The following is a 12,620-nucleotide window of genomic DNA, read 5'->3' as shown; positions in this document are numbered from 1 at the left end:
GAATAGAATTTAAAACCCTGTTTCTTACATATAAAGCTCTGAATGTTCAGGCTCCATCATATATAGAAGACCTCATAGCACCATATCATCCCAGTAGACCACTTCGCTCTCAGAATGCAGGCCTACTTGTGGTTCCCAGAATTTCCAAAGGTAGAATGGGAGGTAGAGCCTAGGTAGAAGCAGACACCCGCTCTACTTTTAAATCTAGTCTTAAAACCTTCCTTTTTAATAAAGCATATAGTTAGTTATAGTTATGCTGCTATAGGCTTAGACTGCTGGGGGACCCACCCCCCAATGCACTGAGCTCCTTTCAACCTCTTGACCCTCTCTCCTCTCCTCTCACCCCGCAATTGTCACCACTGTATGTCATTAACTCTGTGTGTTCTCTCCCGTAGTTGTCTATGTCCTCCTCTGTCCCCCTCTCTCTGTCCCTTTCTGCAGGTGTCCCCCGGCTTTGAAGCTGTGTGTCTTCCAGCGTGCAGCTACTGGTCCTACCAATCTGCCCGATGTTTTGCTGTTGCTTTTTGTTGCTCTGTTCTTTTCTCTCTCCCCTTTCCACTCACCCCAACCGGTCGAGGCAGATGGCCGTCCACCCTGAGCCTGGTTCTGCTGGAGGTTTCTTCCGTTAAAGGGAGTTTTTCCTCTCCACTGTTGCCTATTGCTTGCTCCAGGGGGAATTGTTGGGTTCTCTTTATACATCTTTATAATCTTGACTTTATTCTGTAAAGTGCCCTGAGATGACTTAAAATTGGCGCTATATAAATAAAGTTGAATTGAATTGAAACGAGCTATCAAACTCTGCACGCTCAGCAAACTCACTCCCAATGTTCAAAAAACTGCTGAAAACAGAACTCTTCCATATCTTCCTATGCACATAATTCTAATTTTAAAAAATAAAATTAAAAAATAAAAACACTGCTCTTTTTTTTGCACTTCCATCTTATGAAATATAAAAACTATAAATATAATATGAAATATAAAAACTTTTCTGATATGACTTTGCTTTGATGTTTTCTCCTTGACATTGGCCAGCATGTGCCACGCAGCATACATCTGCCTAGTCTTTGCTGAGTGCACCACTGCTTACTTTGTGCATTGAAGTTTCAGGCAGCGCGGACACAAAATCTAAGGTCATGACACAAGTTTTTTAATAGGCCACTAAAAAAACAAAACATGCCAGCATCAGTAAAAGGAATTTAAAGCTTGGAGGCATAAAATACCAGTGGATTGGAAAATTTGGAAGTAGATCTCAAGTAGAACTGCTTCTTGATTCCCATCCTTAAGGAAGACATAAAGCTCTAACTGCCAAAGAGACTTCTACAAAGTTTTACATTTATTTAAGCATCTGATTTGTTCTGCAAAGGAGAAATTTCAGTTTAGATTTTTTGCAAATGTTTCTAAAACCTTGTTTTCATTTTGTCATTATGCATCATCGATTGCGATTGTATCTAAAATTTCATCTACAAGACAGTAAAAGATAGAGCAAGGATGGGTATAAATACTTTCTGCAGCCACTATATGTCTTGTGGTTAGAGCTTCTTTCCGGACTTATTATATTATAGATGAGTTAAGTAAACAAAGTATTGTGAACAACAAACTGTGCTGCAGGCAATCAGATTTAGGGGCAACATAAAAATAAACCTATTTAATGTTCTACATAAAAACAAACATTATATTTACTTCAGTTAGTAATAATAGAACAATGCACCATATCAATAACAAGACAAAGAGCTCACACTATATCATAGATATGATGTTAGTTATGTTTAAATGTGTTTGATGTCTTTTGTCTTCCAAATACACAAACACAGTCATGAGGACTTACTGGATCTGAGCTCCTGAAGTAGAGTCTGTAGTTGGTGATCAACACTTTTCCTTTTACAGCTCCACTAAATGGACAGACGTAGATGATGTCTTTATCTGAAAAGAGACACATACAAACATTATCCAATTTATTTTTTGTACATTTCCCTTTTATGTGCTGTTACCCAGGCCTCATTGGCTGAAAACATGTTCCCTTTTTCACATCAGTACTCTGGTTCACGCTTCATTATTATTGTCACTAAGCAGTAAGTACTGCAAGCGAAGAAATCACCACACGCACAGTAAAGAGGAAGCATAAAAAAGAGAAGAGAAATGCAGCATAAATAGGCTATAAATACTTTAGTGTAGAGGACAAACCTAGTTAACACATTTACTGGCTTCACAAAGTACTTAGATCGTTTCACTTTCTACTGTGTGGTAGATTAAATTTTTAACTGATAAATTTGTACTCAACAACCTACAATAATCTACAATTAATAACCCACAGTGAAAATATGTAAGCTATATCAGAAATGTTTGCAACTTTATTAAAAATCAAAAACTGCCGTTTTACATTTACAGAAGTATTTACACCATTAGCTTTGACGCTCTATTCAGGTGCATCTTGTATGCTTTAAATTCTCATGAAGATGTCTAAAGCTTTAGTGGAATCCTGTGGCAAAACTTTAGAAAAGAACACAGTCATGCAAAAACTAAAGGCATATTTCCACTTTGTCCCCCTTTTGACACCAAGTGTACAAAAAATATAAAAAAGGTAAAAAAGACATTACTGTATCTTTAGTCAGTGATAGTAATATTTAGTTGTTATTAGCCTTCAGCAATAGTGTAATACACTCACCTATGATTCTTTCCTCGCCTGGCAACAGACATACATCTGCCAACAACTCCATCTTTAGAGACTCACTGGAGGTCTACAGAAACACACATACATTTAAATTACTAATCATCATAATCAATGTTTATAACTGTTCCCACACATTTTTTTCACTGATCATGACATGAGTTTACTGCTTCTATGAAGCCTGTCTTAATTCATAAACTGATTATTTAACAATTATATTATCTGACAATACATATTCAATTAACATGCTTTGTACAGTAGATCGACACCCATTTTATTTTTTGCTACAATGATCCATTTCAGTCCTCATTTGACTTTTGCTTTCTACAGGTGTAGAAATAATAGTCAAGAGGAGTTCCTGCAGGTTTCACATGCAAATATCTCCCCTCCACCAACAGAGGAAATGAGAGTGGATAAAGAATGTTTAAAGGCACAAATTTATGTTTAGTGCTGCTAATCACTTGTCTTCTTGTGCAGATGAGTACTTGGGCCTACCACTGTGTCTTCTTAAGTGCATGTAAACACTGTTCCCCGGTTACCCAAGAAAGCAGATCTCTCTGAGTACCTGGGTTACTTGCTTAAATGCTTATAAATGCAGTCATTGACTGCAGGTGTGAAAGGAAATTCAACTAAGGGTAAAAAGTTCACAAATTGGTCCATCGGTTTGAATCAGTGAAAACAAAACTGTAGGTTTGAAAAGGCCCTTTAAATACAAACAGAGATATTGTGTTTCTTTGAAAAAAGCACACTTAACAGCAGTAGGTAGTAAGTTTTGTTGTGTCAAAGTCTTAGCATCAACATCCACTAGAAACAGTCAGTGTGACCTGCTATTTACAGTCTGACCCACCACTAGCAACCTAGCATATGGACAGGAAGAACTGGGAGCTAAACCACTAAAACGAAGAGTAGTGGTCGACTCTATTAAAACTATCTCTGTGTTCAGGTTTCCTATTTCAGTTTCTTTGAGTCACTCAGTTGTGCTGTTAATCCACTGAACTGCAAGTTGAAACATAGAAAAAACTGGTGTTGATGATAATTGAACAAAGAAGTATGTGTGTGGGTCAGAGGTTGCATTACACTTTCTCGCTGTCCATCATTTTAATGGACACAGTCATAAAACACCTCAACATATAGCCAGGGGGAATTTGGCTGTGAAAGACAGACCTACGGTTAATAGACAACCCCTCTACCAACTGAGCCACCCCCTCCCTAACACCAAACTGAATGGTAAATGCTCTGCACTTATATAGCACTTTTCTACCTATTGGCACTCAAAGCACTTTACACTGCTTCTTCTTCACCTATTTGCACTCACATTCTCTCACACACACACACACCCAGAAACACACGCTATGTTGCTGCTATGCAGCTGGCCAACACTCACCGGGAGCAGCTAAGTTAGGGTTCAGTGTCTTGCCTGTGGACACTTCGACATGTGAGGAGCCTGGGATCGAACGAATAACTGTGAGATTGGTGGACGACCGCTCAACCTTCCTGCTCCACAGTCACCTGACTAATGAACTCATTAACTCTAAACCAACCATCCTACCATAAATCCTTCTTCATTGAGGCAGTGGTTCTGAAACTTTTTCTGTCATTCCCCACTTTTTTGGGGGGGTGGTGGGTTAAGCCCCACCTGTCCCTCAAAATGATAATAAAATAGGCAGAGTTTAAATTTTTCATATTTTTAAATCAATAACATCAAATACCACCAAGTTCAAGATATAGAAAATAAAAGTGCAATTGTGTTAACATTTAGCTTTACTTTGTCACTTCGCTATCATCTGCGAAAAGAAAGAGCAGCCTCAGGGTTGAGTCAGAGGTCATCTTGATGAATTGGTTCTCATCAGCAGAACTGAAATCAACAGGTGCTGCTGCATTAAATGCACCCAGACATACTCAGCACTGTTGTTTGGGAAGTATTTTTGAAATAATCCCCTCATGGAAGAAATGTGCTGATTAATATCTGCGATCACTGTTGTAGCTCCAGAAACACTGGCTTCAACAAGTTCACTCAAATTCTCAAAGACCTCAGTCTTCCCTTGACATCTCGAGCTTTCGGGTGAATGCAGTGATGTTGTCTGCCAGGTGAGGTAGGTTCTGGTCTCTGCCTTGAAGCTGAATATTTAATTCATTTAGCTTTCCAAAAACATCACTGAAATAGGCCAGTTTCATCAGAAATTGTTCACTGAACCTGCTTGCAGCCTCATCCTTGCGATCCTCCTCAGAAAAAGATGCAAATTTCTGCTCTGAGCTCAAAAACTTGAGACAACACTTTGCCTCTAGAAAGCCACCTTGAACTCACGTCACTGTGAAAGAGCCCACCTGGACGGTCAGCTCCCACATCCTCAAAAAGTGCAGAGAACAGTCGTACTTTGAGAGGTCGCGTTTTGATGAAATTGACCACGCTCACAATCTCTATCAAAACCTCATGTGGTTCATGTCACAAATTTATCCATTGATGTCGTGTTATGCCCGCTACATACGCTGCTGCCTTTCTGTGAGAAAATGTGTTTATAATGTTCAGCTGCAATTAACATTCCGACGTTAAATCGTTACTTTTGCACTGTTTCTACTTTCCCTCCCAGTGGCCTAACTCATGTTTTTAATTTACTTGTATTAATGAACCCTTTGTTCATTGTTGTTTGTCATTTTGTTTTGAGTGTATGAATGAAGATGGGCAGAAAACAAGACAAATTTCCTTCTGTTCGGCGTCCCACCTGTCATGTCTTTATTACCCACTAGTCGGGCGCACGTCACACTTTGAGAACCACTGCATTAAGGAGAAAATTGCTTTCAGTAGAAAAGCAAGGTGCTGAAAAATAACAGCACGATTTTGTAGCATAATGTAATTTTCTTTTTCATATAATAGATTTAAAAAATTGGTCTTGAACAAAATTTATGTCAAGGAAGCAGTATCAAACTCAAGATATCAGTATCAGTACTGGAATATAACTTTTTAAACAATACCCAGTGATTTAGTGACGTTTAAGATGAGACTCAAAGCAGATGAGAGGTGAAACTTTTTCAAAACTTCAAGCTGCAATCCAGCTGCCAGTGAACAGCACCTTGGGCTATTGTTTTATTTTAATTGTAACGCAGTGAGTCAACATAATTACATAAACAACTATTTTGCCCCAAATATTTCTACTACTGATTTACATCTCTCCTTCTCCAACTGTGGTAAAAACATACTTTGGATTTATCTTTAGCAACGAAAAATAAAACTGACAAAAGTTGATTCTTGTGCAAAGACCAACTCTAGATTTATTGCATCCTTGTATGTAATAAACTCTATAACACTGTGATACTGATTCACAGCAGGTGTTAAAAACTGGAAATTGTCTGAATGCAAATAAAACTGAAATATACAGTAAAAATATATTACAAACCAGAAAAAAAAAAATCAACTTACACTGGAGATGTGTGTTTCCAAGGCATTTGAATTGTAGACTGAGACTGATGAAGCCATTACTCAGGGAGAGGGCTTCCACAGGCTGAGAAAGAGAGTAAATCGTTATTGGTGTCATGTATAAATCTTGCAGCAAGTTATTTAATTGCTGGGTTTTGTATTTCTCCTCAGTATAATTTCAGACTATGAGCTGCTGGCATAGATGGCAATGGCACAACCATATTTAGTATTACCACAATGAGGGTGGTTGAATTTCTTTGATAAAAGTTTATTTAAAGATACGATATTAAAGGTAAATGCTTAGCATGCAACTTGAAATGCATCATTTCACAAATATACAAAATAAAAACACTTTGGCATGTGACCGGAGGAGCCAGGGATCAAACCAACAACCCTGGGATTGGAGGACAACTGCCCTACCTCTTGTGCCACAGTCGCTTGACCTCATCATTGAAGAGGTGTCAAACTCTGCTACTGTAATTTACAGCTTAGCTTTACAGATCAGTTTTCTGCTTCATTTGTAAACTCAAATGAATAATGTCTGAACGTGGAAAATTATTTTGGCAAACTGGTGAGTCATTTAGTTTAGGCAATAATGGCAGCAAAATGTGATAAACTCAGATGCTATTCATTATTAGCAAATTGCACTGTACAAAAAATCCAGCTAGCAGCATCTCATTTTCAGCTAGTCTTGACACGTCAGCTGTCAATACTGAACATACGTTTTAAGAGAAACTTGTTTGTTAAGGTGTCTCCATAGCTGATGTCTGTATGTACAGTTGCACTCAAAATAATTGAACTCTAATTGAAAATGAAAACAAAGTTACAATCTTTAAGCTGTTGAAAGATTGAAATGAAGCAAGAACACTTTAAATAGCTCAACAAAACTAATGTTTCAAGATGTTACTCTAAATTCAACACCAAATGCAACTTTGAAAAACTAATACAGTCTCACAATTATTTGATCCCCTGAATAGAAGTCCTCACACAAGAATACATTTGCAAATCTCTTAATATCTCAAGCACACCTGATTCAACTAATGAAGGGGTTTATTATTTCCCAAGGTGTGCTTGAGATAGAACACAACAAATACTTAAACTGGCTAGGGGTCTGTTGAGACTCATGTCTGACTGCATGTCAGAAATGTAGCTTAGTCTACAAAAGACTAGCAGAAACACTTGGCGGCAACAGGCACTGTGGTTTCAGTTTGCACAGTAAGGTTCATACTAGACCCTGAAGGTTTAAATTGCCAGAACACCATGACTATACTACTACTGACCCCAAAGCACAAGGCAGCTCCAATATGCTCAAAATCATATAACAAGGCCATAGAAATATTAGTATTCTGTTCTATGGAAAAATGAAATAAAACATTTTGGGCCTATGGATCAGAGGTTAATGGTAAATTACCTTTGTAAAGCGCTTATGCAAAGCGCTTTACAATGTTGCTTCCATTCACACACACTTATACCATGGGCGATGGCTGCCATGCAAGGTGCTCACCTGACCCACCAGGAGAAACTTGGGGTTCAGTGTCTTGCCCAAGGACACTTCGACACGTATCCGGGACCGATCGAACCACTGACCCTGTTGTCCATAGATGACTGCCTTACCAACTGAGCTACAGCTGCTCCATACAGCTACCAGACATGACTGGAGGAAGAAGAATAAAACACTGAAAACTGAAAAGAACACCCTGCTTACATAGTAGCATGGTGGTGGCTCATTGATGACCTGGGGCTCTTTTGTTTCCTCCGTCACTGGAAACATCAGTGTGTGGAAGGCAAACTGAATATATTCAAGTATCAGGACATCCTACATGAAAACATAATGATGTCTGTGAGGAAGCTGAAGCTTAGGAGAAACTTCTCACAAGACAACAATGCCAAGAATATCTCAAAGTCTACCAAGGCTTAGTTACAGAGGTCAGCACAGTCACCTGAATTGAACCTGGCAGAGTATCTCTGGTGCAATTTGAAGAAGTCAGTTGCCACTAACAAACACAAGAATATAAGTGAACTAAGGCTACGAGGAATGGGCCAAGATTCCTCTGAACCATTGCCAGAAGCTGGTATATGGATATGCATTATGTTTGCAACAGGTCATTAAAGCAAAAGGGTGCTCTACTAAGTACCAACGATCCTTGTAACGAAGAGGTTGAATAGTTTTGAATCTTTTCATTAAAAGTTGTATTTTGTGTTGATAAGCAACGTATTTTAACACTTACACATTATTCATGTTGAACTATTAATATTTTTCTTGTTAGTATTGCAAACAGCTAAGAGGTTGCAAACTTTACCAATACTTAATAATCTCAATAATTTGATGGAATCATTTTGAGCAGCATTACTGCCTACTGATCTGGCTCCAAGTTGCACAGGCTCAGAATGTCAAGATATCAAGTAATACAAAACAATTTAAAGGTTAAATAGGCTGCTCATTGCAACTTCAGGCATATTGAACAAGTGCACACAGTTGTAAATCCCAAACTAGCTACGTTAAACACCGTACCTGCTTATGACCCGGTGTCATCAGTGCAACGATATCTGAGCGATTAGAGATGATCGACTATAGAACATTTCGTTTACTTCAAAAGCAGATTGTATTTACAACTCATTGTATTTGTCAAAATAAAGACATATAATATGGCACAATAAAGACAGAGGACTTGAAAAAGGCTTACATTTTTTATGTTTTGAATAAAAACAGTAAAAAACTTGTGGTACAGTGTTACTCATCTAACCTTGTCAAGCGTTTATTTATCTTGATTTTCCACAGCTCAATAAAACCTGGCAGCTAAGCGAGAGTTAGTGTGGACACCCAGATGTATGAATACCAGGCTTTCAGTCTTTTCATTACTGTCAATACAGTGGAAATGAAAATTTTGCAGTGTTAATGGCGAATTTTAAATAAAGCACACACACAAAAAAGAGTGGAAAAGAACAAATGTCTTCCAACACCCATAAACTGAACTTTTCCAACTTGGCAATTCCTGTAGGCACAACTGTGGAGTTGCACCAGGAAATAGCGGAGGCCTACACGGTACGACAGCTCGTTCCACTTGAAATTCAGGCAATTTCTGATTCACAGCGCACGAAAACATCGACCAAGCCTCTCCGAAAAGCAGTTAATATGTTTTTAAGTGGCCTCAATGAGGCAAAATGACTTAACTTACCCGCAAAGTGCGATTCTCCTGTGGTTGTATGTCGATCTGCTTCCCCAATGCCACAGCAGGAACTTACTCTACATCACGTGCCGGGCTATCATGGCGTGGATTGGCTGGTTGTCAAATTGAAGGAATGCAGGGAAATGTAGTTTTCACAAGGGCTGCCATATTCCCTGTGTGCAAGGGAAGGCTGTTTTCGTTGAGACATTGTCGGATGTCGTTCTAAATGCATGCTATATATATGTATATATATAATTTGTTTGTTTTTTACAATGGGTTTGGGACCTTTGGCACTATTCAGACCTCCGTCTGCAGCGTTTCAGTTGATTTAGTCACAGGTTCAGACTATCAAATAGGTTATATATATATATACATTTATATGTATATAAATACCCATATATGTATAAATATATATGTGTGTGTGTGTGTGTGTATATATGTATATATATATTAGTAATTTTAAGATTATTTCCCCATAAAATCTTAAAACTCCCCTTTGTTTTATCTCCGGATGGCACAGCCTAATTCCCCCTGCTATAAATACTTTTCAGACCTCCCACTAATGTTCCCACTTCCTCTTTGATAGTCTGAACCCGTGACTTGCTGATAGATGGAGTGGAACCCACATGAACATTTAATAAGTTTCACAGTAACAATGGTTACATTAGGTGAACAATGACAGAAAGGTTGGATGAGGGACAGCTGTTTGCTGACCAAAGTGTAAGAATACACAAAGACTGAACAAAGCCTTTGCTGCTCACAAACACCCAGTTTGTTAATGATGCTCACATTAACATTCTTTTGATCCTTTCAATTCACCACTAACCAAAAAACTAGCATGTTCAATGAATGGCAGATGGGGGAGCTGCTATGCAGCTGGTCAACGCTCACCGGGAGCAACTAGGTCTGGGTTCATTGTCTTGCTCAAGAAAACTTTGACTTGTGACCAGAGGAGCTCGGTATCAAACCAACAAACGGGGGGATTCATGGTCGACTAGTGGCTATGACATGTAATGCTCACTGAAGCCCCAATAGTGAGCATCTGTAGCTCTAGTTTTTACAATGGGCCCAAACCTTTGGCACTATTCAGACCCCCTTCTGCAGCTTTTCAGTTGATTCAGTTAATAGCTTGTTGAAATGACATCTCTCAGTAAGAGACTACAGTATTAACACCACTAGTACAATTTGCCACTTATACATCAGGAGCTATAAAACATCTGGTGGCTGTAGAGCAGTTGTCCATGAACCACAAGGTCAGTGGTTTGAGTATATGGCTATACAGTATGTCGAAGTTGCAGCTGTAGGGGGCAGCTGTAGCTCATTTGGTAAGACAGTTGTCCAAGGTCCACAGGGTCAATGGTTCCACAGCCCTGGCTATATGTCAAAATGTCTCTGGGCACTGGACACTGAATCCAAAACTCTCAGTAGGTCTGGCTTGCATAGCAGCTGCCATCATTGGCGTGTCTTGGGGGGATTTGTATGTGATAGGGTGAAGCAACAGTGTAAAACATTTTGGATTAAAGTGCTACCTGTATAAGCAGACCACTTACTACTTCCCTCCAGAAATTAGTGGAAATTTTTGGGATTGTTGTGGCCTTAATACCTAAATTCGCAAAAGTTTTCTAAAAACAAAATCTAATGGATGTTGCATTCATTTTATGATATCTACACAGAATTCACAGGGAGTGGTTGAATTTAATATTTTGATTGCAACATTCCAGGAGGGTCTGATTTACCATTTATCTGCGGTAAGCTGTGAAAATGGAAATTGCATCCAATGTATATCTTGGGACAAATAATAACACCTGACACCAATGGATAAGGAGAGGTGATGAATGAAATCTGTGAACTTGGTTGGTAAGGGCAGACATTGAAAATGTGAAGAATCCAGCGAACAGTACGAGACTCATACATATATGACTTTTGATGTGCTGTAAACAAAACACTTCCAAAGCATACTTTACCAACTTTAGACCCCCGCCCCCACTCCTTTAACAAGAATTTACAGAGCATATCTACAGAGTGTATACTTGGGCTTGAAGAGCCCTCGAGTCCCTGCAGTCTCTCAAACAATAGGAAATGGACCAGCTCTAAAGCTTATAGTTAGTTATAGTCATGATGCTTTAGACTTAGACTAAGGGGGGACCCATCCCCCGATGCACTGAGCTCCTTTTCTCCCCTCCTCCCTCTCTGTCTCCCTCTCTCTGAACCTTTCTGCAGGTGTCCGTGACCTAATGACTCCATAGGTTTTATTGTATGAGCTGGCCTCTCTAACCAGTGAAACAGAAACAGCAAGGAAAGATGCCACTTAACAGGTTAGGGGAAGATTTGAGGTTAGGCTCTCCATTTACTTTGCAATAGGATAGCATATTATAACAATGTAGTATAATTCAACAAGACAAAAGGCAGCTTAAAAGATGTTTGTGATATAGTAATTTGCAATCATGCAATGTTCCATGTAGTTACAAGATAATATAGGACATACATAACAATTCCATTGGGTGTGAGGATGGTTGCTGCTAAAAACAGAATACTGCGAGTAAACAACAATGAAGGGGATCCCAGCGTAGCATTCCAGGGGTGCCAGATAAAGCCAGGCCACTCCAGAAGTAAGGCCAGTAGAGGAGGACAAAAACTCAAAAAGCCGCTTTCTTCTGAGACCTGGACAGCAAACTGTTAAATTGGTGTGCGGGAGCTGACAACTTCATGAAGAACACGGGTTATGAATAAAGGTTTGCTGCCCATGTTACACTGGACAGCTAGGACATCTCACACTGGATCCATATTTCGTATTAAACTAGTTTCAGCCTGGGCGGTAGGAGAAGGTGAAGACGAATCTACCACAGAAGAGAGCCCACCGGGCCTGACGAGGGTTTAACCGTTTGGCAGAGCGGAGGTATTCCAGATTCTTGTGGTCTGTAAGGACCAGAAAGGGCTGTTTAGCTCCCTCCAACCAGTGTCACCACTCCTCCAGGGCTATCTTAACGGCCAAGGGCTCTCTGTTGCCAACATCATAAATCTTCTCTGTTGTTGAGAGGTGGCGAGAGATGAAAGCACATGGATGAACTTTATTGTCTTCCTTGGAACGTTGCGAAAGAAAAGCTCCAACCCCTGTGTTGGAGGCATCAACCTCCACAATGAATGGGAAGTCAGGGTTGGGCAAGGTGACTATGGGGGCTTTGGTGAAATGGGACTGGAGTTTTTCAAAAGCTGTAGAGGCTTGAGTGGACCATGTGAACTTGACTTTTGAGGAGGTTAGCTAAAGAAGAGGTGCTGCTATGGAACTGTATCCCTTAATAAATTGGCAGTAAAAGTAGGCAAATCCTAAGAATCATCTGAGCTGTCGTTGGGAGTCAGGTGTCGGCCAATCCTTTAC

At 39.5% G+C, this 12,620-nt stretch overlaps 1 protein-coding gene across 3 annotated transcripts in view; it reads right to left on the bottom strand.

Moving 5' to 3' along the window:
• Positions 1–9,341, bottom strand: part of mtm1 (myotubularin 1) — a 30,350-nt gene extending 21,009 nt beyond the window's left edge. For 2 of the 3 annotated variants that reach the window (XM_067524923.1, XM_067524925.1), the window contains exons 1-4: positions 9,254–9,340; positions 6,081–6,162; positions 2,663–2,735; positions 1,826–1,920 (exon numbers count right to left, since the gene is read on the bottom strand). In XM_067524923.1, coding sequence (XP_067381024.1) covers positions 1,826–1,920; positions 2,663–2,735; positions 6,081–6,137 — 225 coding nt within the window. In that variant the 5' untranslated portion in view covers positions 6,138–6,162; positions 9,254–9,340. Of the gene's footprint in view, positions 1–1,825; positions 1,921–2,662; positions 2,736–6,080; positions 6,163–7,581; positions 7,732–9,253 lie in introns of all 3 variants that reach the window. The other variant, XM_067524924.1, reaches the window with a different exon arrangement.
• Between the last annotated feature and the right edge of the window lie 3,279 nt (positions 9,342–12,620).

The sequence above is a fragment of the Channa argus genome, chromosome 12 (assembly GCF_033026475.1).
Source record: "Channa argus isolate prfri chromosome 12, Channa argus male v1.0, whole genome shotgun sequence".
Lineage (NCBI taxonomy): Eukaryota > Metazoa > Chordata > Actinopteri > Anabantiformes > Channidae > Channa > Channa argus.
This window is presented reverse-complemented; position numbering and strand designations above follow the sequence as displayed.